This window comes from Tursiops truncatus, chromosome 5, assembly GCF_011762595.2.
Source record: "Tursiops truncatus isolate mTurTru1 chromosome 5, mTurTru1.mat.Y, whole genome shotgun sequence".
Taxonomy (NCBI): Eukaryota; Metazoa; Chordata; class Mammalia; order Artiodactyla; family Delphinidae; genus Tursiops; species Tursiops truncatus.
In genome coordinates, this window is record NC_047038.1 from 116,103,029 (window position 1) to 116,126,898 (window position 23,870).

Sequence of the window (23,870 nt, forward strand, 5' to 3'; positions counted from 1 at the left end):
AAAAAGTTTTCTGTTGGTTTTGGCTCAAGTCCCAAGTGAGTTTTTCTAGGCTGACTTTCCATAACTAGTTGGTCAAAAAAATCCATGACATAAAGTTGTTTGGAAGGGGATGTGGTTAATAAGAAAGGCAAAGAAGCCCAAATTAACTGTCAAAATCATATCAAAGACTGAAATAAGTAGAACTCACTTGATAATTCAAAGGAGCAAAAAAGAAAAAAAAAAGGTTATTTTTTAGCAAAGTATCCTGTTTTGAAATTCGGAGAGTTAGTAAAGGAATAAAGATCAAAGAAATGAATATCATTAGTTTCATGCACATTCTCCAAAAAAAGAAAAAAAACACTTAGCCATAAGCTTCCATTTCCATCTGCTGTACTTGCAGCAGAAGTTACAGGGACTTTTGGACTATGAAAGTTCTTCTACTTTGCCTGGAGAGCTAGTACGTGGTCTCACAGAAGCAATACTGCCCAACGGTATAGCAGGGTAAATTGTCTATGAAAGCACAAATGAGGTAAAAATGATTCACGGGAGCTGAAGTGAACAAAGGAATTAACCAGAGGCACACAAAGTGAAGTTACAAATCAGAGTCAATTAACAAACAAGATGGTGAATATCGGGCTTCCCTGGTGGTGCAGTGGTTGAGAGTCCGCCTGCCGATGCAGGGGACACGGGTTCGTGCCCCGGTCCGGGAAGATCCCACATGCTGCGGAGCGGCTGGGCCCGTGAGCCATGGCCGCTGAGCCTGCGCGTCCGGAGCCTGTGCTCCGCAACGGGAGAGGCCACAACAGTGAGAGGCTCGCGTACTGCAAAAAAAAAAAAAAAAAAAAAAAGATGGTGAATATCTAAGACAAAGAGAATACCAAGGCAATAGGATAGCTCTTAAGACGGTAGCTTGGAGACTTCCCTGGCGGTCCAGTGATTAAGACTTCACCTTCCAATGCAGGGGGTGCAGGTTCAATTCCTGGTCAGGGAGCTAAGATCCCACATGCCTCGCTGCCAAAAAAAACAAAACAGAAGCGATATTGTAACAAATTCTTTAAAATGACTTTTAAAATGGTCCACAAAAAAAAAAAAAAAATCTTTAAAAAAAAAGACCGTAGCCTGGTCTTCCAGTACTGGTCAGACTTGCAGTACAAAAGCCTCACCCTCCACCCCTTCTGCCCTTGCTAGTTGCATGACTTCAGGCACTTGTGTAATGGGACTAAGCTCATTCTGAGAATTCAGTAAGTCAGTCTATGTAAAGTGCTTAGAACACAGAGTACCTGCATATATATTAAGTGCTCAAATCTTCGTTACAGTTTATTATTCAACACACTGATGGATGCTCTTGTGCGCCAGACGTGGCAGCAGATGCTTGGAATATGGCAGGCGCTAGAAGTCCTGGAGGAGAAGTTCTGCAAGCCTAGGCCTCTGTAGGTTACCTGCAAACCTGGCTCAATCATCCCTGTATTTTGTTATTTCTAGGTAGCATTACTTGCACTCACTGAATTCTTCTTATGTGTGTGTTTTTAAAACTACCGCCCACTAACTTCACAATTCCTTTGGACCATTCTGTCCAACTCTAAAACTAGACTCAAAACTCCTTGAGAGGAGGACTCGTGTCTGTTCCTCAGCATCCAGCACAGGGCTTAACACAAAGAATACAACCATACATACAAAAAAGAATAGACAGTCTTCCTTTAAAATTGTTTTGGACGTTACATTTTCTAGACTTATTCCCTCCTACTTCTCTTGTGCTGACCTCCCTTGGGGTCTCACTCTTCTCTCTGCCCTTTAGGATCTTCCAACAGTCCTGGAAGGAGATGTAATCACTCCAGTTTTAAAGAGAAAATTGTGGCTCAGCACTGTGAAAACTGCCCATGTGGCAGGACTGAGATCCTAGTCTGGTTCATCCGCCACCATAGCCCCACACCTCCACCCCGCACATTGCACCTCCACTCCAAGCAAACATGGAAGATGGGGAAGATGAAAATGTCGTTGGGACGGCCCATAGGAAACCAAATACCGCAGGATAATACTGCACAGGAAATGGATTTTTTTTTTCTGGCCGTGCCTCGTGGTTTGCAGGACCTTAGTTCCCCAACTAGGGATTGAACCTGGGCCACAACAGTGAAAGCACCGAGTCCTAACCACTGGACTGCCAGGGAACTCCCAGGAAATGGATTTTTAAAATAATAACACCAGCCCTCACATGTAAAGTGAATCACCTGTTGTATTTTGAGAATTCTTCCCCCTCTACAAACATATGGAAAATATTTGTAAAGAGTTTTCCCTCTTTTCAGTCATGGGGATAGTTATTCAGGAGCTTATTGTGAAGAAAGAACTCACCCTGAAGAATGAACGGGCATCAATTTTTTAAAATTGCAATCAATCAAATCAAATGAAAAATACAATATGAATCAAGTCTTGTATATTGAAACTTTTCCCCATTAAACTTTTATTAAGGGGCTTCCCTGGTGGCGCAGTGGTTGAGAGTCCGCCTGCCGATGCAGGGGACACGGGTTCGTGCCCCGGTCCGGGAAGATCCCACATGCCGCGGAGCGGCTGGGCCCGTGAGCCATGGCCGTTGGGCCTGCGCGTCCGGAGCCTGTGCTCCACAACGGGAGAGGCCACAGCAGTGAGAGGCCCGCGTACCGCAAAAAAAAAAAAAAAAACACTTTTATTAAGCCATTAAACGTGTATACGTAGGAGGAATTGTATTTTCAAATGATTTAATCCATCTTTTAAAGTCTACGGTAGAATGCCCTTTGAACATGCGGCACACATGAACGGCAATATGCCAATGCACAGCAGCGTCGAGACTGAGAGCTTCGTAAAGTCTTATTTGCTGGCATTTGGAGAAATGGGACCCTGCTATTCTTTGCTGGAGCTGCTCTTTATTTCTGACTCCAACACACATAGGGAGCATACATTTAAGTCAATTCTGCCTCTACCATTTATGAAAACAAGAATACCTCTACACACCAAAGAGACCTGGGGAGACCTACTCGTTCTATCTGGCCTGGGCTGCTTGGCTGGTAGAGAGAGTTCCCCCTCAGGTGGGGACTCCCCATGAAGCTGTGTTCTGGTGATATTTCTTTTTTTTCTAAAGAAAGTTTAAATGCTTTTAAATCATTTTTCAGTTTGTCCTCTATTGAACATGTATGGATAAGGGATTAAATTTATTCAAAATAGGCCCCTACTATAATTCTTCAACTAACTAATTGAGAATACCTGTGGATATATATGAATTTATTACCATCGTGACCATGGTAGTGTGTGCTTAGTGTTCATGGGCGATAGTGATCAGAATGTTTCCAATGATGTGGCCAGGTCACACTGCCATCTGGCTGCTTTCCTTTCTGCTTACTTGCCGTGTTGCTCTTTGCTGAAGTTTCTGAGGAATGTACCTAGGAGTTGGCCCAGACCTTGTTTTTGTAGAGATCTTTCATCGGGGCTACTTTATTCTGGTGATATTTCAAAAACAAATACTTGAAGGCGCTCACTTTACTCTGGGGCATGGTGTATTAAGTGAGGGCAACCTTTGGAAAAGCAATCTGGCCAAAATATGTGCTAATAACTTGAAAACCGTTCGTGTGCTTTGATCCAATAATCTTCCTTCTGGAATTCTATGCTGAGGCAAATTACATGAATTTGCCCTCTGGATATCTCTAGGCACCTTGAACCTGACATATTCAAAACTCGGGATTCTTATCCCAACCAACTCCTCCTGCAATCTCCCTCATCTCAGAAAACGACCCCTCCATTCTGCCAGTTGCTTAGGCTCCAAATGGCAGAGTTCTTCTGGTATTCTCTCTTTCTTTCAGACCCCATTTCAAATGCACCAGAGAATACTGTCTGCTCCATCTTCAAAATACATCAAGGCTCCAATCATTGCTCACCATGTTCATCGCCACCTTCTTGGCATAAGTCACCATCCTCTGTTTCTGAATTATGGCTATAGCTCCTATTTGTTCTTCTTGCTTCCATACTGGCTCCAATACAGTCAGAATAAACTTTTAAACATGCACAGTCTGCATGTCAGACTATGTCACTTCCTGGCTTCAAACTCTCCAAAGGTTTTTCCTGTCACTCAGAATAAAATCCAAAGAGTCGATAGGCCTCTCATCTCTCTGATCTCACCTCCTTCACTCTTTCTTTCTCACACTTCTCCATTCTCAGTAGGCTCTCTGCCATTCTCCAAGCACATCAAATACAATCTCCCTTCGGGGCCATTGTGTGTACGGTGCTCTCTTCCTAATACAACCCGTCCCCCAATACATACATGGATCCCTCACGTCCTTCAGGATTCTGTTCACAATTCACCTCATCCGAGCAGTTGATCCCACTCTGCTGCCTTTTTCTTCATAGAACTGTTATTGGCTGGCATAATCTACAACTGAAAATTTGTCTGTTTCTCCCGCTCCAAAATGTAGATTCTATGAAATTTATCTGTTTCAGTCCCTACTGGATACCCAGCTCAGTGGTTCAAGTAGCACTACTGGAACGAAGGAGCATTGTGCTGGAGGAGAATCACCGACACAAGGCTGGAAACAAATTAAGACCCACGCCCCAAATGGACTTTTTAGTTTATCACGAATTGGACTTCAGCTCCTCTGAAATAGTGGCTAGCGGAAATCAAGATCTTAGAGATTACCATTATTCTTTTCTGAACCATTTAAGAGCAAGATGCAGACAGAATGCTTCATCCTACTAAATAATTCAGCGTACATATTCCCCACATAAGGACATTCTTCTACATAGCTACAATATAAACATTTGAATCAGGTAATCAGCGTTTATAGGACACTACCATCCAATCCACAGACCTCATTCAATTTTGCCAACTGTTTGTGTTTCCTATCTGGTCCAGGAGTCAATCCAGACTTGTTCGTTGCATTTAGTCGTCATGCCTCTTAAGTCTCCTTCAATTTGGATCAATTGGTTTTTCTATCCTTCTCTGTCTCTCGTGAGCTGAAAAGTTTTAAAGAATATGAGCCTGTCATTTTTTAAGATGCTTCTCACCCTGGGTCCATCCAATGTTTCTCCACGTTCAGACTCAGGCTGTGCATTCTGAGCAGGACACAACAGAAAAGAGGCTGTGCTCTACTCAGCACATCACATCAGGAGGCACATGTGTGACTCGTTCCCTTCCTGATGATGCCCATCTTGATCACCTGGTCAATGTGGTGTCTTCCAGGTTCTTTCCAATAAATTCCCCCTTGATCAATAAGTATTTTTCAGAAGATGCTTTAAGACTAAGCTGACATCCTGCTCTTCACATCAAACAGCCACCCACCAGCCTGGGCATCCACTGAGGAGTCCTGCCAAGAATCAACCAACATTGCCAAATGGTGACTTACTATTTCCATCAATCTTATTAGTTGGCATTATTCCATAAGGAAGAGCTCTCCCTTTTCTTTCCATTTATTTATTTATTCCATCGTTATTTATCTATTCATTTATATTGGCATGGCTTCATGGATTCCTGTCTTATCCAATAGGTTGTAATCAGTTACTATCACAATTTATTTGGATACTCAAATTGTCCCAGATTTGGCCAGTGGGAGCTCCTTCCTGCTGGCTCATGTGTCCTTTTAGCATGTTCCCATCATGCTTTGAGCACTTCCTATAAAAGTTTCCAAGCTTACTTTGTACTTTCCCAGCCCAAGTACTAGACTCAGCCCTGGTTCCACTTCATGGAGGATGGTACTTAGAAACCAAGATCTTCTGGCCACTTGATGTGTCCGTTGCTCTGGCCTCTGAATGAAAATAGCTATGGTGTATATGATTTCACACTCATTTTGAATCCAATCCAACACCTCAGGGTTCTTTATGAAGCTGAACAGGATCCTGTAGGGCCCTCCTGGGTACAAATCCTTTCCGTGTCCCCCCCGTTTTTTGTTTAGTAAATAGGCTTCATTCAGCCTCCTCGACCTTCCCTGGGTTCCAAAGGGCAGATTCAAATAGTTGCTTATCAGGGAAGGAGAAAGAAACAAAGGAGGCGCAGTCAAGAAACAGCAGTGCAGCAACGGGGCAGGGTCCTGGTTCCTCCTCAAGGAATGTATATAACAATATCTTTGAGTTCCTCTGCAGGAACTAAGGCCCCTACCCAGGTGGAGGATGGCAACTTCAGGCTGAGCACAATATTGCTGGAACTCCGCCCACCAGCTCTGTTACCTCACCACCAACCAATCAGAAAAAAAGTCTGCACACAGGGGAAGATAATGAAGACCCTGACCCCTTCCCCAAATGATTCTCCCTTTAAAACTTTTCATGGTCAAGCAGAATCTTTGGAATTGGTTTTTGGACACGAGTCTGCCTTCTCCCCAGGTTGCTGGCCTCCTGAATAAAGCAACCTTTCCTTTCCAACCAACACCTGTCTCTCGGGTATTGGCTTTTTAGTGGCCAGCAGCAGAACCTGAGTTCAATAACATTTATAGCTTTCTTTCCTTCCATATTCGTAAATTCCTTCTCCCACACTAAGAAACCTGGCTCCCATTATATTTAATATTTTACTTATTTGCCCAATGTCCCTGTAATTAATCAATCTCTCAGCCAGGATGCTACCTCCTTGATCCTGCCATCTCCTCAGCCTCTAACTTTTCCTCTAAGGGAAGAAAACGACAGGGGTAGTTGTGCATTCTTAATGACACAGATTCACTAAGTTTTGTGGCTGGAGAAAAACTGCTAAGAGACAGAGAGATATGGGGAACCACTTTGGTTTGTGAGACATCTGTACAAAACCTTGCTGGGGGGTTTTAGGCAAAGGACTCAGATCTCTGGTGGTTCAGGAACCAGCAGCCAGGCATTCTTCACTTTTGCCTTTTTGGCATTAGGCACTATAAAAAGCACTGTCCCAATTGCCTAGAAGCCTATTTTCTAAAATGAATAAATTAGGGAAATACAGAAACCCAGCACATCCAATACCATAGAGACAAATGCTTCTAAGTAGTTCTTTTTCTGCCTGCTTCTAATTTGGGTATAGCTGGGATTCTTTGCTCTCCCCTAACAGCCACCAGCTGTTCCTACTGCTTCTGGAAAAACAGCAGTTGTACTGGTGGACAGCCATTAACAGATTTCTGTAAATATGCTAACTAAGGTCCTGGGGAAAAGGTGGACTTTTGTTTTCATCAAGAATGGGTCCTGAGTTCTCTGAAAGATTGCCAGTTGGGAAGTACAAGGTGGGTGATTAAGAACCATCACACAAATTGCTTTCGAGACGTGCTATCTCAAGCCAGAGAAACTGCTGGTGTGAAAAGATAACCACTCAAACATTTAACTGGTAAGGAAGTGTGCTGTGTCAAAGTTTTAAGAACACGACTCTAGAGGGGCTGTACTCTCCACTGACTAGTTGTAAGCTCTATGCACAACTGGAGAATATCCTATAAACAATAATAACCCAAAAAACCTGTCTTGCCTATTGAGGCTCTATTGCTGCTCTAAGTCCTCTGTTACCAGTCATGACAACCAGAATAAACACAGTGAAGAAATAGCTCACCCAATTTCTTTTCTTACAGAGTTAGAAAACACTCATTCTAGAGGAAAACAAATGCCACATGTTTGCTGCCAGAGGGTAAGAAAGAAGCCCATTTCTATACTCATTCTAATACAGCGCAGCATCAGCATGACCTGGGAACTTGTCAGAAAAGCATATTCTGGAACCCACCTCACATGTACGGAATGAGAAACTCTGCAGCAGGGCCCATCAGTCTGAGTTTTAACACACACGCGCGCACACACACACACACACACACACACACACACACACGTGACAGTGACGGTGATGTACATTTAAATTTGATAGTCACTGCCCTAGATATTCCAGGCATTGTGTTCGGAGGACTCAGCTACCAACTAATCTTACCAGTTGGCCCTAGGATGGGTAATTAGGGAAAGTTGTTTATGAGAGATACACACATTTCTCTACATTTGAGACGCAGGAAGTTGTTCCTCTCTTCATAGGTCAAGGGGTCGCTTCCCCTTTTGCCTCCACCTGGACCAAGTCGCAGATTAGGTTGAATTTGAGACCCGGCAGGGGTCGCTGCTGCCCATAGAGAGACCGAGGGAGCGTGGCAAGAGAAGCCTAGAATCTTTGACATCACATTAAGCTCCTCCTTGCACGCACACATTAGACACACACACAAACATATACAGACAGACACACACACACACACACACACGGACCGCGTACTCTTCTCTCCCGGCTTGCTGTCGCTACCCCCGAGCCGGCCCCTCCCGTGGCAAGTGTGTGCCGGGCGCAGCCTGAGGGACCCGGCGCACAGCAGGGGCGGCCGCCGCGCCTCCAGCCGGACCCGCACGCCCCAGCGCTCGGCGACGGCAGCCGGGACTCCTCGCCGACACCCCGGGCTCGGAGCAGCCGCGCCCGGCCCCGCCGGGGCTGCAGGGCGCCGGGCCGCCACCCCGCACGCTCCCGGGCCCCCTGCCACCCCTATGAGAGAAGGAGAAGCCGGGCGAAGGAGCAGGACGCTCGGCAGCCGGACTCCGCCGCAAGCCCGGAGCGCCCCCTCCGCCCGCGGCCCGCCGGCGCCCGCGAAGCGAGATGCAACCGCCGTGCTTCGGCTGAAAAGGGAAGGGGCCGGCGCCACCCGCTCGCTCGGAAGCCGGTCCCCGCGGCGGCTGCGCGTCCCGGCCGCGGCCCCTCGGGCCCGGGAGTGAGCAGGAGCAGGAGGAGGAGAAGAAGGACAAGCGGCCGGCCCGGCGTTGGCCGGGGCTGGGGAGGAGGGACGGCGCGGGGGGAGCGCGCCGGGGGCGGGGAGGGGGCCCCGGCGGATAAAGATGGCAATGTCTCTCATCCAAGCGTGCCGCAGCCTGGCTCTCTCAACATGGCTGCTTTCCTTTTGTTTCGTGCATCTGCTCTGCCTGGACTTCACCGTGGCCGAGAAGGAAGAATGGTACACCGCCTTCGTGAACATCACCTACGCCGAGCCCGCGCCGGACCCCGGGGCCGGGGCGGCGGGCGGCGGCGGCGGCGGCACCACCGCCGAGCTGCACACCGAGAAGACCGAGTGCGGGCGCTACGGGGAGCACTCGCCCAAGCAGGACGCCCGCGGGGAGGTGGTCATGGCCAGCTCGGCCCACGACCGCCTGGCCTGCGACCCCAACACCAAGTTCGCCTCCCCGGCGCACGGCAAGAACTGGATAGCCCTCATCCCCAAGGGCAACTGCACGTACAGGGATAAGATCCGGAACGCGTTCCTGCAGAACGCCTCCGCCGTGGTCATCTTCAACGTGGGCTCTAACAACAACGAGACCATCACCATGTCCCACGCAGGTAAGCGGCCCCGGCGGGCGCGGGGCGGGGGAGGGGAGCCAGAGGAGGATGGAGGCGCCGAGAAGGATCCAGCGCCTGCCTCCTAGCGCCTTCCTGCGAAGTCCGTGCTTTGCGAAAGACGCGTCTCTGTTCCTCGGACCTACTAAGTTTTGCTCTGCGTCACTTCGTGGGGTTTACAAAGAAGAGAGGACTAACAGCATTGGGGGCACCAGAGAATGCATTCCAATTAGCATCGCGCCACTCGGACGAAGGTTGGCCGAGGGGGGCTAACTTTTCCGAGGAGGATCTGGTAGGTGGGGTGTGGGGGGTAGGGTTCGGATGTTGTTCTCGGCCAGTGAGCGGCCCCGCACCTGTTTGGAACCGGGAGATCTGATAACTCAGCTCTTCACTTGGGTGTGTGCATCAGGTATACTCCTGAGGCCGGCGTTTGTGTATCAGGAGGCGGGTAGGGTTACTGGTGCTGGCGCTCGTCACTGCCGACTTGCTCAAGTCGGGTTTCAGCTCTTCGTGGGAGATTGAGTACCGCTCCTCCGACCCCGCCCCGCGCCGCCCGCTGGGTTGACGCGAGTCATAAATAATACCGAAAATCCTGTGCTCTGCCAAGCTGTCATCCGGAGGAGCTGACAGGCGGGCACGATGGTAAAGAGTAACAATCCTCAAAAAGCCACCAAGAGCATGGTGGCCGTAAAGATATGCCTGCTTTTACAGTGTTGCATTATCCTTTGCCCGCTTGGGAGGTTAAATATGATGAAGGTTTTCTTTATGGCGAGAAGATTTCAGGGTAGAAAGAATAAGCTTTTCGTAGTGATTGCAGGGTGCCGGGATGAGAAGTCCATGACTGTCCTAAAACTCGCTCTTTCCCTGTATGCCTGACATAACAGTGCTTCCGTGGTAGGAACAACAAAGTCCTCCCCAGGCTTGTCAGCAAAAGCAGCTCGTTTTAGCAGCCTTGCCTCCTTGAGTCCAGGGTTACTTGTTGTTTCTGTGCGTCCGGAGAACCTTGCCCTCCTTCCCCAGAGGGGTTGCTGGGTTTGAGGCTGTGGCATCCGGAAGGAGAAGGAGGGAGTGGAAGTGACAGATGCATTTTCTGACTGGAGTCACCGAATCAAAACATTACCAAAATCTGGCTTTTAAAGAAAATAAACAGTTAATGCTACTGAAATGGAGTACCAGGCTTTGGCCTGGGGGGTGGTGCATTCTCTGGGGACAAGTTTTCATTCCCAGAGCTCATGTCACCTATTAGGGAAATGTACAGTGGGTTTGCCTTTGGTAGTCAACACCAGCTGTTTCAGACAAGGAACTTGTTAACCCTAATGCAAACAGGTGGAGTGGGGAAAGGTCAGTGCTTCTAACACAGGGGCCAAAGATAATGCAGTGTACTAATTCATGAAAAGGAGGAAGGGACAGTTAACTTCTTGGAAAAGTTAGGATAGAGCACTGAGGAACATTTGGTATACTTTCTTGAGCTCAACAGTTTTGTAAGTGAAAAGACTGTACTCTGACCTTGAGTCATAAGAGCACTATTTAAACTTTATGACAGTCAAGGATTTGGAGGACTATGGAAAGAGCGTTTTAAGTCATGTAAGGTATCTTTAAAAGCATATTTAATATATAAACCTCCGTGGGGGGAGTGTGAAGGAGGGTTTTTGTTATTGTTGTTCTCTAAACTCGCAGAAGATTGTTAGCTGACTTTGCAGGATCCTTTAAATGTTTCTTTTTGCATATGCGTGAAATCAAACTCTGCAGCTTGGAGCACAAAGTTAAGAGGCATCATTTATTCCTGTCTAAAAAGAACTGCCAACACATTGGGTCAGTTAATGGTTCGCCTGTTTTTAAAGGAAGCCAGAAGCTGATTTGCCACACAAATGATGCTTGATTAAGATGTAGTGAGAATAAATAAAGGGCTTGGTGATAATTTGAAAGTTAGGCTAAAAAAATGTCAAGGAAATTCTCTACTAACTGTTCTGTTTGCAAAAATGTGTTAACGTATCTGCTAATAGCCGTGAGGCTTCCATATTATCATTTGGTGTATTGCCACTTTAGGAGACTGGATTCACTTTAGTCATAGATTGCATTGATTTCTGCTAAAGTCTCATTATAAGGAGATCCATGACAGGGTGGCTTGGCGAACTTTTAACTCTCTACCTGAATGTGAACCAGTGCCCGCGCTGGTCTGGCTGTCAGTATGTTACACTTAGCTCTAGAATGTGAAGGCTTTACTTTTTCTAGTTGAATTTAGAATTGTGACTCAAATTTATCTTAGGAAATGGTGTACATTTTAGATGCTAATCAAATATTCTTATTCTGTGAACATGGGATGCAATATAACAGAGGATCCTTACACTTGTGAACTTTTTACTTCAGTCTCCAAAAAGTGAACATCAGCCTTTGCATTTTTAAAAAATCTCACCTCTCCTCTAGATCCTTTATTTTCAGCACTGATAGCTTTCGGGTGAGGAGAAAGTCTGAATTTAGTGTTATGCACCCCACTGTGTAATATCTATGCATTTGCGGTGATGTGACCCCAACACACCCACTATCTTGAAATTCAGTTAAATAGAAATCATTTCCCCTTCCCCTTTCCATAGAGCCTTTCTTTCTGATTTTTCCTTTCCCGCTTATGATTTTGGGTTTCTGACACTTCTGCAATTATGGTTTCTCATTCACAAAGACACAGATTATCCTGGGATAGACTAGTAGCTTTAGTTTGTAACCATTTCTTTTAAATCTCTCTAAAAATATGAGCCCATTGAGAGAGAGTTCACATAGCATACAGTTCACTCATTTAAAGTACACAGTTTAATGGCTTTTCCTCTGCCAACAGAGTTGAGGACCCTCACCACTGATTCCAGTAAGAAGCCCTGTGGCCCTTAATAGTTACTCTTCATTACTCTCCAATATACCAGCCCTAGTTAACCACTAATCTCCTTTCTGTCTCTGTTTGCCTATTCTGGACATTTCATATGGATGGAATCAAGTAATATGTGTTCTTCTGTGACTGGCCTCTTTCACCAGCATAATGTTTTCAAGGTCTGTCAGTGCTGTAGCATGTCTCAGTACTACATTCCTTTTTGTTACCCAATAATATTTCCTTCTATGTTTATACCACATTTTCAAAATTCATCAATTAATGGACACTTAGGTTCTTTCCACTTTTTGGTTATTATGCATAATGCTTCTGTGAACATTCATGTACAAGTCTGTGTGTGGACATTTCTTTTGGGAACACAGCCAGGTGTGAAATTTCTGAAAAGTCTGGGTCATACGGCAACTGTATGGCTTAACCTTTTGAGGAACTGCACGATTGATTTCCAAAGAAACACACCATTTCACAGTTCCACCAGCAGTGTAGGAGGAACATTGAGTAGGTGGAACATTTCTCTACATCCTCATCAACACTTGTTGTTATCTATCTTTGATTTTGGCCTTCCCAGTGGTTGTGAGGTGGTGTCTTCATTGCCGTTTTTGTTTGCGTTTCCGAGGACTAACAGTAACTTTTTAACATAATATTAATTCTTCCTCTGCTTTTCCTTTTTCTCCTTTTTCCCTTGCTCGCCATTGTTTTTTCAGCTCAAACACGTTTTGTCTTAAAGAAGAAAGGAGATTAATAGAGAAAAGAGATCTGTCTCTTCCAATTATGAAGGAAAAATAAAGCCCATGGACCAGAGACTTTATATGTCCCCTCTAAAAGGATGTGAGGAACTGCATCTTTCGTGCTTTAGAGAACTTCTTCCCAGGTTGGCTTTGTGAAAGAGCAACCGGAGGGCTTGAGTAAAAAGCTATGTAGAAATCCAGCCTCCACCTGAGAGCCCCAGAAGTACACTTCCAGGTACAGGTAAAAGCAGCCAGACCCGGGCTTCCCTGGTGGCGCAGTGGTTGAGAGTCCGCCTGCCGATGCAGGGGACATGGGTTCGTGCACCGGTCCGGGAGGATCCCACATGCCGCGGAGCGGCTGGGCCCGTGAGCCATGGCCGCTGAGCCTGCGCGTCCGGAGCCTGTGCTCCGCAACGGGAGAGGCCACAACAGTGAGAGGCCCGCGTACCACAAAAAAAAAAAAGCAGCCAGATCTAAACCATCTCCTTGGAGCTGGTCAGATGCCTGTGAACCGTGAGGGAAGTGATAGCAGCCATTTCTAGAGGCAGTTTTGGGAAGTGGTAAGTTAGCCGTTTAGCCTCTCGCCAGCCCGTTGAGTTTGTGTCCTGCTTCTGCTACTTCCTCACTGTGGATCTTTGAGCAGGTTAACCTCTCAGGACCTCAGTTTCCTCATTTGTGAGATGTTTGGTATGAGAATTAAATGAGTTCACACACGTACAGTGCTTGCGTCCGTAGCTGGCACCTAGCCGTCAATACATGCTAATTCTCATAGGCATTGTACACAGTGACACACAGGAGCTCCTGCATGGATCACCAGACCCCGGGGGTCACCAAGGCTCTGGCAGCCTTAGGAAAGAGCTCTGTATTGACCCTCTCCTGCTTTAGACACCAGAGCCATCGTGCCAGTTTCTCTTTGTGGTTTCTGTGATTCGAGACAGGGTGTCCCAGCTCCCTCTGATGGCTGGTGAATATTTGAGGATTCTCCTGTGGCATTTGTGCGTTCTCTTGGGTTAAACTGAAATCTCATCAGAGCAATAGGAGATGTATCTATATATGGATTACATATATTTATATGATAAACATGGTAGATCAGTAAGTGTTTGGAGGTGGTTAAGTGTCTGAGTTGTGATGTTGAAGAAATGATGCATATTTTTTTTTCCTTTTTTGAAGAGTGTGGTGTGCTATCTTCTCATCTTTCACTAGTACATAGTTAAAGGGAAAGGAGGAAACTAAACATCTAGGAAGAACTTTTGAGAGACTGGATTCCTAATAGTAACTTAGAGATGGAGCGAGGGAGGAGATGGTTGCAGTAACTATTCAGAAAATAAGCTCAGCCTTTGGCGAGGAGGAACCCAAGATGGAGTATATCTCATGTATTCTAGGACGTTCTCCAAGGTTTGAGGAGAACACGTAGATGTACTGAGGCTCTTTCCTGTGTAAGTGGGTGCTAAGATTTTAATTCGTGAGTTCACGCTACATTGACTTTAACGGATGAAGTCCACCTTTGCCTTAACCTCTGTAAAGGAACTAGCTGCTAGAATTTTTTTTTTCAGGACTCATATTTTCTAGAGTATTTTTGTGCAGTTTTGTTTTACATTTTCCTTTAAGTAATATGTTCACCTCTCTTCAGCAGAAGGTAGCCCTCTGCCTGTGTGGTGCCTACTCTGCGTCAGGCGTGTTGTAAGCACTTTGTGTAATTAGGTCATTTAATTCTCACGATAACACTGAGCGGTAGGTACTGTGGTTGGCGCTGTCCAGGAAACTGAGGCTTAGACAGGGGAAGTGACTTGGTCATGCCGGTAGTAAGTGATGGAGCCAGGCTTGCAAACCTGAGCAGTGTCTCCTGAGTCTCTGCTTGTAGCTGCTGCCCCGTATACTTTCTCAACTTGAGAGGATACTATACAGGCTAGCTGTGACAGTAATGACTTCATAATGGAGACAGGAAGTGATCTAAAGCTGATGCCCATTTCCGAATACTTTAGCACATCTATCACCCAAATGCACTTTGGTTGAAGGGCCTTTTTCTTCCTTCATAACTGGAAGAGGTAGCTCGCTTTTCTCTCTTAATCTCCTTTCTTCTTTAAGACAAACCATGTTTAAGCTGAAAAAACAAACCTTGCAGACTGCATTTTTGCGACAGGAGAGATGGGACCTTGTGTTTGGGGCTGCTCTCCTCCAGACTGACCTCTGATTAACCATTTGGCTTCGGTCCATCACTTTCTATTCTGGACCTCAGTTTCTTACTTATAAAATGAAAGGTGTGAATTAGTTGAGCTCTAAGAGCTGCCTGAACTCCACAGTTTATTCCTTATATATTCAAAACCCAGGATATTTTTACTGAAATACAAATTTCTGGCTTCTGATGAGAAAATCTGATGACAGGGGCCCATGTCCCTGCAGAGCAGTGGCTGGCGGTTTAGGTGAACAGTGTGCCCATTACCTGGCCCAAAGCCCCATCACTACTTATGGCCTGGCTCTCGGCCAGCTCTGCTCCTATGTGCCCCTGGCCTCAACCCTGAGGCTTATGTATTTGGAACCTCAGCTTTATGGAGTCAAACTAGGGTTAGTGAGGAGAAGTTATAGAAAGCAGACTTGCTTTAGTAAAGGGAGAAAAACTCATAAAGTTAGAACTGTTGAGAGATGGAAGAGGTTTTCTTGGGAGGTGAAGCTTTCTTCTTGCATTCAGGTGGAAACTGATCACAGGATTTATGCCCAGAGTTCTGATGGGTGATGACGGAAGGGTCTCCCCAAGCCTGAGAGCTTGTGATTCTCTATCGTTTAGATATTTAAGAAACATTTCTTAGCAACAGCCTTGGTTTCCATTCCGTTTCCCTCTTAAGATACATATAGAAAACTTATTTATGCTTGGTCTTAATCTCCCAGGCCAAAGCAATATCACCCGCCTCACTTAGTATTTGTTTATTTATTTGGTGCTAAACTGTACCTCCTCACCTGGCTCTCTACCGGCAGGCAGATATCTAATAGCCAAGAACTCCAGGCTCTTGTCATTAAAAGCCATAATTCAACATCAGTGTTAAATAACATTATGGACAATGTAAGTCAGTATGGTCTGGGGACTTCCCTGGTGGCACAGTGGTTAAGGATCTGCCTGACAATGCAGGGGACACGGGTTCAAGCCCTGGCCCGGGAGGATCCCACATGCTGCAGAGCAACGAAGCCCATGAGCCACAACTACTGAGCCTGCATGCCTGGAGCCCGTGCACCGCAACAATAGAAGCCACCGCAATGAGAAGCCCGCACACCGCAACAGAGTAGCCCCCGCTCGCTGCAACTAGAGAAAGCCTGCGCGCAGCTAACGCAGCCAAAAAAAAAAAAAACAAAAAACAAGATACTGTATGGTTTGTTTACTCATTTCAGCTCATAGAAATACGTATCTGGGGATTTGGAAGGAATCCTACCTTTATCTTCTAATCTTTAGTAAGAATCTCATCCTCATCTCTCCTGATGCCTCTGTTCTTAAAAATCCCTTGGCTTCTCAAAAAGGAAGGAATTTTATGACCATGAAATCAGGAAAGATTCTAAAAGAACCCAGGACTCTATAACTTATTCTTTTAGTTTTTTAGAAAGGACTGATTATGTTTCCAATGCAATATTAATTTGTTTAGAAACCAGTCTCAACTTTTTAAAAGGAAGACCTTGACCTTTATTGTTGCATTTTTGGACATGAAACTTGGTATATAAAGAACTTAATATTTTGATAGCCCCTGAAAGTCTTCAGTTTATCCCCAGAAGAGATACTTCATTTTGTATATACTCAAAGGAGGACCTTCACTTATTACTGAGTGACTGAAGTGATGCTGAAATTCTGTGTATTTGATCATGTGAATTGAGAGAGGCTAAATTTGAGTTAACCTGAATAGGATTTGACTTTCATTTTATCTCAGATCTGGAGGATTTTGTGGTGATATAAAATCCAGAGAAATAAGGCTGCCTTGTGCTGTGTTATTGTTCTTCTACGAAGCTGCAATTACGGTGGTTCTATTAAATTGAAACCTTGTCTATAGGTATACTATCATCTTTTATTTTAAACTTTGAGGGGTTCATCACTTGGCAGTTTAACTTGTGGTGGGATAAGTGTGCTTTATAGATTGAAGTAAAAATATTAATGACTAGTATTAGATCTAGTTCTTTTATTTTTCTAGATGAGAGGAAAATTTTCTTTTACTGCTTCAAAAGCATTGGTTATAAATTGGTTTCTACAAGTATCATGTTTTTTAAAAAATCTCGTCTATTCCATGAAATAGCAGTATTTAGAAAATCTATTTCGGTAGAAATAAGCATCATTTGTCATAAAATTAAAGCTCGTGTATCAGATTGTCAGGCTTTTCCATATTCAGTGTATGGACATATATTTCATGCTATAGATTTGAAAAAAGAAAGTATTTTTGCACTAAATGTATGGCTTATTCATGTTCTTTCCAAGCAAAGATATATAAAGAGCTCATATATTAGGTAAGATCCAGGAAACGTTTTCTTTCTTATTAACCAGTGCAGCCTCTTATCTCTCCATCATAAATGGTTTTTTACACACACAGTCCATGTAAGCACTATTGAAAAGGCAAACACATGAGGTTTTTCAGAGGTATTGTCAGTGAACCTATACAAATGCCTTTTTTTACCCATAAGTATTTATTTTCCCTGGTCCCGATTTTCTACAGAAGACGTTCACCTGGCCATTCTGTAACCATGAACTGACTACACCTGCATGCAGTTCCAAATGACCCAAAGAATAGCGGAAGAGAAAAGATGTTTTCCCCTTTACTTATCAAGGTGTTTTCTCCTTTATTTACCAAGGGGCCTGGAATGTTCTTTCTCCCAGATACGAAGGACTGTGCCTCTCTAAGGTCACTTCTCCGTGACCGCATCACTAAGGCACTCCTAGTTACTCTATTTGGATAGCAGCATACCTCCCCCTTCCCATCCCCAGCACACCCTGCCCCTCTCCCTGCTTCATTTTACTTACGCTTAGCATGTGTCCTCTGACCAGAATGTAAGGGCTACAAGAAGCAAGGCTTTCAGACAGTGTTTGTTCATGGTAAAGTTCCCAAAGACTAGAATGGTCCTTGGTGGAAATGGAAAGCGCTCAGTAAATCTTAAGATCTGTTAAATAAGACTGGAAAGATGGACTACGTTAACATGTTAGTCTCTAATTTCATGAAAAAAATATTTCATGACACTAACATTTTTTTCTTAGCTTTTGACTTATATAAATGAGGTCAGGGAGATTCTAATTTGAGTCTCCTGTTAAAATAATTGAGTCATTGTGTAGAATATGACATGAAGTGGGAGCCTTGTTCATGCCCTTCATCTCAGGAGAAAAAAGACATACCAGTAACAAGCAGAAGTTACAGGGTATCCAAAAATTTTGTAACCAAATACAATTCTGTGCATATGTTTATTGTCCCGTAACTTTAATACATATGTGTATATGTGAGCATATATTTTAAAATGAAAGACATATGCCTTATAGAAAATTTTGAAAGTATGGGACATTTAAAACGGGAGGAAGACAACCTCAATAACTCAACCACTCACCCACTAAACTCTAGTGTTTTTCTCATTCTGTGGTTACATATTTACTTTTACCAAACTGGGAATATATTGCATAGGTTTTCGTAGCTTTTTAAAATTTAAAGGCACATGTTGAAACTTCCTCAACGTTTCTGTGATGTTTCTACTTTCCCCCTACATATAAACAGCGCTGCTGTAAATGTCTGTATGGGCCTAAAAATCGGTGCATCTCCGTGATTACTTTCTTAGATCAAGATCCTGAATATGGCACTAGTAAGTCAAAAGCTATTCATGTGTAGCTATAGAGCAGGGTCGTTTTGTTTTGTTTTGTCTTGTTTTTCAAGCCCATTTAGTGATGTCTTCAGTTATACGCTCACTCCCTAGTATGGCTGTCCTTTGAAGGAGAAAGAGTATCTGTCAGCTGACAGTGCCGTTGCAGGGTCCTGGCACAGCTTTGGCACAGAAGGTGGAGAATCAAAAGAGGAAAAAAGCCTCAATGATAGAATCATCAGGATTGCAGTTGGTGAAACCCCCACTGTTCCCCTCGATTCTTCTGTGTCTTGGGGATGTTCAGTGCAAATTGAACAGGGAATTAGGAAACTTGGGTTTCAGTTGCGGTTCTGCCTCAAATTGGCTTTACCGTTGGCAAGTCACTTCCCCTCTCTGGTCTCTTTCATTTGGTTTTCTTTCATTTCAACATGACAAGCAGGAGGCTCCTGGAGGGGAACTTGGTTTAGATCAGTGCTTCTCCATCCTGGTCGCACGTGAGCATCATCTGGGGAGTTTAAAAATTACAGACTCCCAGGTCCCACCTGCAGAGATTCTGATTTGTCTGGTGGTGGGAGGGCACCCTCCAGATGATTCTGAGGTGCTGCCGGGATTGACGGCCACCACGCTGGGTGAATCCAGAGTCTTCCTCTGGTTCTTCTATCCCGTGGTTCTTCAGTTATTTAAGAAAGAGTACTTTTTCCTTTGACGATATCAAAATCCTCCATGAAAAGAAAGACGTTTAAAATGTGTTCATTGTAACGATGAAAACTGATAGTAGGTGCAGTTAAGTATTACCTCAGGACATGAATTACTGACTCACTAATAATCGCCCAATTTTGGAGACCAGCACGAAGACAAACAAATGGCAAACACAGCCAGTGGAGGAAAGTACACATTCTGTAAACCCGGCAAAGAGCACAATAATGAGTCAGAAATGCCTGGACATTTTAATTACATTGAATTTGCTGGCTGAAATTTTCACTGAGAGGCTAAATGCTTGTTATTTTGATCGTAGGCCTCTCGCAGAAGAGGTAGCAGTACCATGGTATTTTTCCCAAGTAGGGAGGACCCCATTTTGCTCATCAAGGTTGGCATTACCCAGTTTGGGGGGCAGTAAAGGGTGGTGGTGAAAAAGGTGATTGTGGTACCCAATTGTCCTTTGGGTCGATTGTCAGGGAAACAGAAAGCAACGTGGGGCTCAAGATAGAAGTTTGACGTCACTGAGTTGGTAAGAGTGAGATTCCACCATTCCAGAACGTGAGCACAGTGGTATAGGAGCTGCAAAAACTGGGCTCGTGCTGGGCAGAGAGGGCCCGGGAGCTCGGGAACCATGTGATTCACCTAAGCCTCCACCTGTGAAATGAGCCTCACGGGTCCCTATCACAGCTGTCATGAGCTCTTACACTACACGACGCAGCAAAGGGGCAGCTCTGAGCATCGAATATATGTTCACTCTCATTATTGTCAGAAGAAACATATTCAGAATCGGACTACATCTTACCAGCTTTATTAGCACCCACTGAGTCCCGGCCATCATCATCTCTGCCTGGACTGCTGCTATCACCTCCAGCCGCTGTCCAGCTCCCATTCCTGCCCCTGCAATCTGTTCCCCGTATAGCAGATAGAACACACTTAAAAAAAAAAAAGAAAACCAAAGGACATCACTCCTCTGCTTACATCTTCCAGGGGCGTCTCATCATACTTTGGACCAAGTCAGAGTTCTTGCTGTAGCCCCCAGGGTGTGACCTGATTTGGCCCCTGTATTCTGTCCACCTCTTTTCCAACCATACTTCCTCTCACCCTCCTACAGACCCTCTTTTCTCCTTGCTGGTCCTCAAATACACCAAACTTGCTGCTATCTCAGGCCCTTTGGAACCCTCTTCCCCCTCAACTTTTTGGATAGAATTATTATTCACACAGCAGATATCTCTTTATGCATCTGAAATATGTGAGGATGACTCCCAAACGAGACTATCTGGGAGACATTTATCTATTTCTCCCTTATTTAACCAACTCATTTTGAAAATTCAGCTTGCTTCTATGCCTCCTGTACCCTGAGGAAAATATCTTCCAACAAAAGGTAATTATAAAATCATGAGGTTTTATTACTTTTGTGAACAGGGAGAGTTACCAGGCACCACCCTCAATTTTTGCAGATTCCCCCCAGATACTCACCTGGCTCACCCCTCCATAGCGTTGCCGACTCTGCTCGGTCGCCCCTTCGTCAGAGTTTTCCGTGGCCGCATTAAAAACTTCATCTGCTACTTATCCTCTCTTCCCTCACCCTCCCTTATTTTTCTTCATACTATCACTACTTGAAATTGTTATATTACATCTTTCATTAATTGTTTACTGTCTGTCACCCCTGTGAAAATGTAAGCTCCACAAGGACAGGGTTCTTGTCTTGTCAACAGCTGTATTCTGAGAGCCTGGCACTCGGTAAATATCTATTGAAAGTATGAATGGATTAGTGAATGATAGAATATGAACCCATCCGCAGTTGTCAGGCGCATCACTCACTGGAGGGATGGAGTAATGACTTTATATTCCATACTTTTTATTTGCCTTATGTTGAAGGCAAGATTTAATTTGAGGGATGACAAACTTCATTTCTTCTCCTATGCACAGCAGAGCGAGTCTTGCTGGGCCTGTGCTGAGGGATTCATCTACTTTCTAACCCACACTTGACCCTTGAGAGTCATTATATCCTGAGATCTTTTCCTATTCTCCTACCAGTGTTTCTGAGACCTAGTTGCCTACTCCCCAAGACCTACAAGCAGGTGCTTCTCTGTTCTGAGGAGTTTTGCTTTGGAGGTTCTGCAAGGGGACTTTTTACAGATTATAGAATAGAAATGTCCTTTGGAGTTAGCTGTTATCAAACACAGAAAGAAATCTGAAAGAAGTAGCTGGACATACATAGTGCTGCCTGATGTTTTTAGGGAGATGGGCATCTGCTAGACCTGATACTCCAAGGGGACCCAAGTGTTACTTTAGAAGGAAATCTTAGAGGTTGATCGTAAACCTTACCTGTATAGTTTAAAATGAATCTGTCTCTGTAAATAGCAAATGACCAGTGAGATATGCCAAATTGTGACCTTTTGGGCAATGAGAGAACTGTAACAGAAAGGTCAAGTTTTCTGTGAAGTCAGAATAAGAGGCATTGGTTACAATAGTTGTTTGTTAATAGCAGTTGATGTTTGCTCTGGAATGAATTTAATCTCTTATATACTTGCATGCCTTTACTTTTTAGCCCTGATAAACTACATGCATAGAGAGTTTGAAGCAATTAGGTGATATTATCCTTATCAGTTTGAGCTTATTTCTATGGAAAGTACATCTACTGTATCATTACTTTGTTCTTTCTTCCTTTCCTAAATGCATTTATTATATGAAATGGATTCCACTTCACTGAGATTAATTTCTTACCTAGCTGTCCTTCCTGCTAGACTGTGAGCTTCCTGAGGGAAGACGCTGTCCACACCCAGCCGGTTACACTGGGCACTAGCACCCGTGTCTTGAATGACTCTCCGTCTGTGGTCATGTTAGCTAATCCTTCTGCTTAATCATGACCATCTGGATGCCATTCACTTGGTGGGAGGTACCTGGAGTTTAGACCAAATGTTTCAAGGAACAGATCAGCATCTCTAAGGCTCACCTTGCAAACACTAGACCTGTGCAGGAGAGGTCAGTGTTCCTCTCAAACAGGGCCATGCTCAGAAAAGTCATGAAGTGATGCTTTATTACAATCCAAAGTCTGCAGATTAAAAAGTCATTAGTCTCTTCTATCTTCTTGACCTCCGGGACTATCTTGAAAAGCCATTCACCTAATTAAAACCCGATCCTTTAAAATTAGAAAGTCTTACTCTCTTTGGTAAAACTAAATGAGTCAAATTTGGCTTACTGCTGTCTGAAACTAATCAATGTTCTTCTCTATTGGGGTACTATATTAAGTAAATCTTAGTGTCTTACTCATAAAAAGACTTTTGTGTTTCATTAACTTAGAGTGTGAAAAATACATTACATCGTAGGTAAGAAGAGAACAAGCCATTTTCTTTAGTGAAGCTAATGAGAACTCATTTTGAACCGGAGCATAACCATGAGCTTGCTTGCTATTTTTGTATTTAGCCTTTGAAAAGGTGGCACATAATTACTACAGCACAGTTTGTGCATTCCAGAATAAGTGATATTTTTGGCATTAAAATGAAATTTATGAGTAGGTTAAGATACTGGAACAGCACATGCTGTCACTGGCGTGTTAAAATAATTGCAGTTCATTGACTCATGCAAGTATATTCTTCTGTGTTTCCTGTTTGCAGTTTATCACTTTCACACCAGAACAATTTAAGTAAGAAAACAGAAAAACAGCTCAAACTTTGGCCCTTGATTGATTTTTGGTAACTGAGATGGGACATATTCTTTAAAGGAGCAATAATCCCGAAATAGCCCATTACCTTGCGTGGCCTCTTTGGTAACCACCATGTTGCTAAAAAAGATATGTTTGTCACTTAGGTTGACTGACTGGGGCGGGGGGGGGTGGTCACTGTCACCGAGCATTCATCCCACTGTCCTATGCTTCTGGGTGACTCTCAGCCCAGATTCCTCCCATCTTTTTCAGAGGAGTGGGCATTTCTGGTGAAGCAGACGCACTGACCTTCTGGAGCCAGCAGCCAGTTTCAGTAAGATTATCTCAACACCAAGTAGCAAGCCAGCGCATAGCGTTGGCCATTATTTAACACGCTGCCGGCTGAGAAAAACCCAAGGTATGAGAAATACCCGAGATCATCTAAAACCTAAGTTGTCAAGGTCACGGGCAGAAGGATTCAAATGCAGTGAATATGACCTGACCCTTTCCACCTGCCAGTGCCTTGGTGTCTAGCAGCTCAGTGATGGGCAACGTCAGACCATGCCTTGGTGTTCATGAGCTTAGGGCCAGACAGCAGTCCTGACACTAGTTCCCCAGGGACCGGGGCCTGTGGAGCTTCGACAAAAGAGCTTCAAGTGAGATGGCTGGACGCTAGCTGGGGAGCCTTCAGCGGCCACTGTGTGAGGGTCACGTGGCTGTTCTAAGTAGCCACTGAACTCGGTGTCTCCCACACCCTGTCTTCTCCTTCCACAGGAGACCACTGAGGAAAATTCTCTTTTTGAATAAGCCAGGACATCCTTTCTGCAAGTCACCTCTTCTGGTTCCAGGCCCATATGTTAA

The 23,870-nt window shown here is 44.6% G+C and overlaps 1 protein-coding gene across 1 annotated transcript in view; it reads left to right on the forward strand.

Moving 5' to 3' along the window:
- The first annotated feature begins 8,128 nt into the window (after positions 1-8,128).
- Positions 8,129-23,870, forward strand: part of RNF150 (ring finger protein 150) — a 252,109-nt gene continuing 236,367 nt past the window's right edge. The window contains exon 1 of the mRNA XM_019926509.3: positions 8,129-9,271. Coding sequence (XP_019782068.1) covers positions 8,776-9,271 — 496 coding nt within the window. The 5' untranslated portion in view covers positions 8,129-8,775. The remainder of the gene's footprint in view (positions 9,272-23,870) is intronic.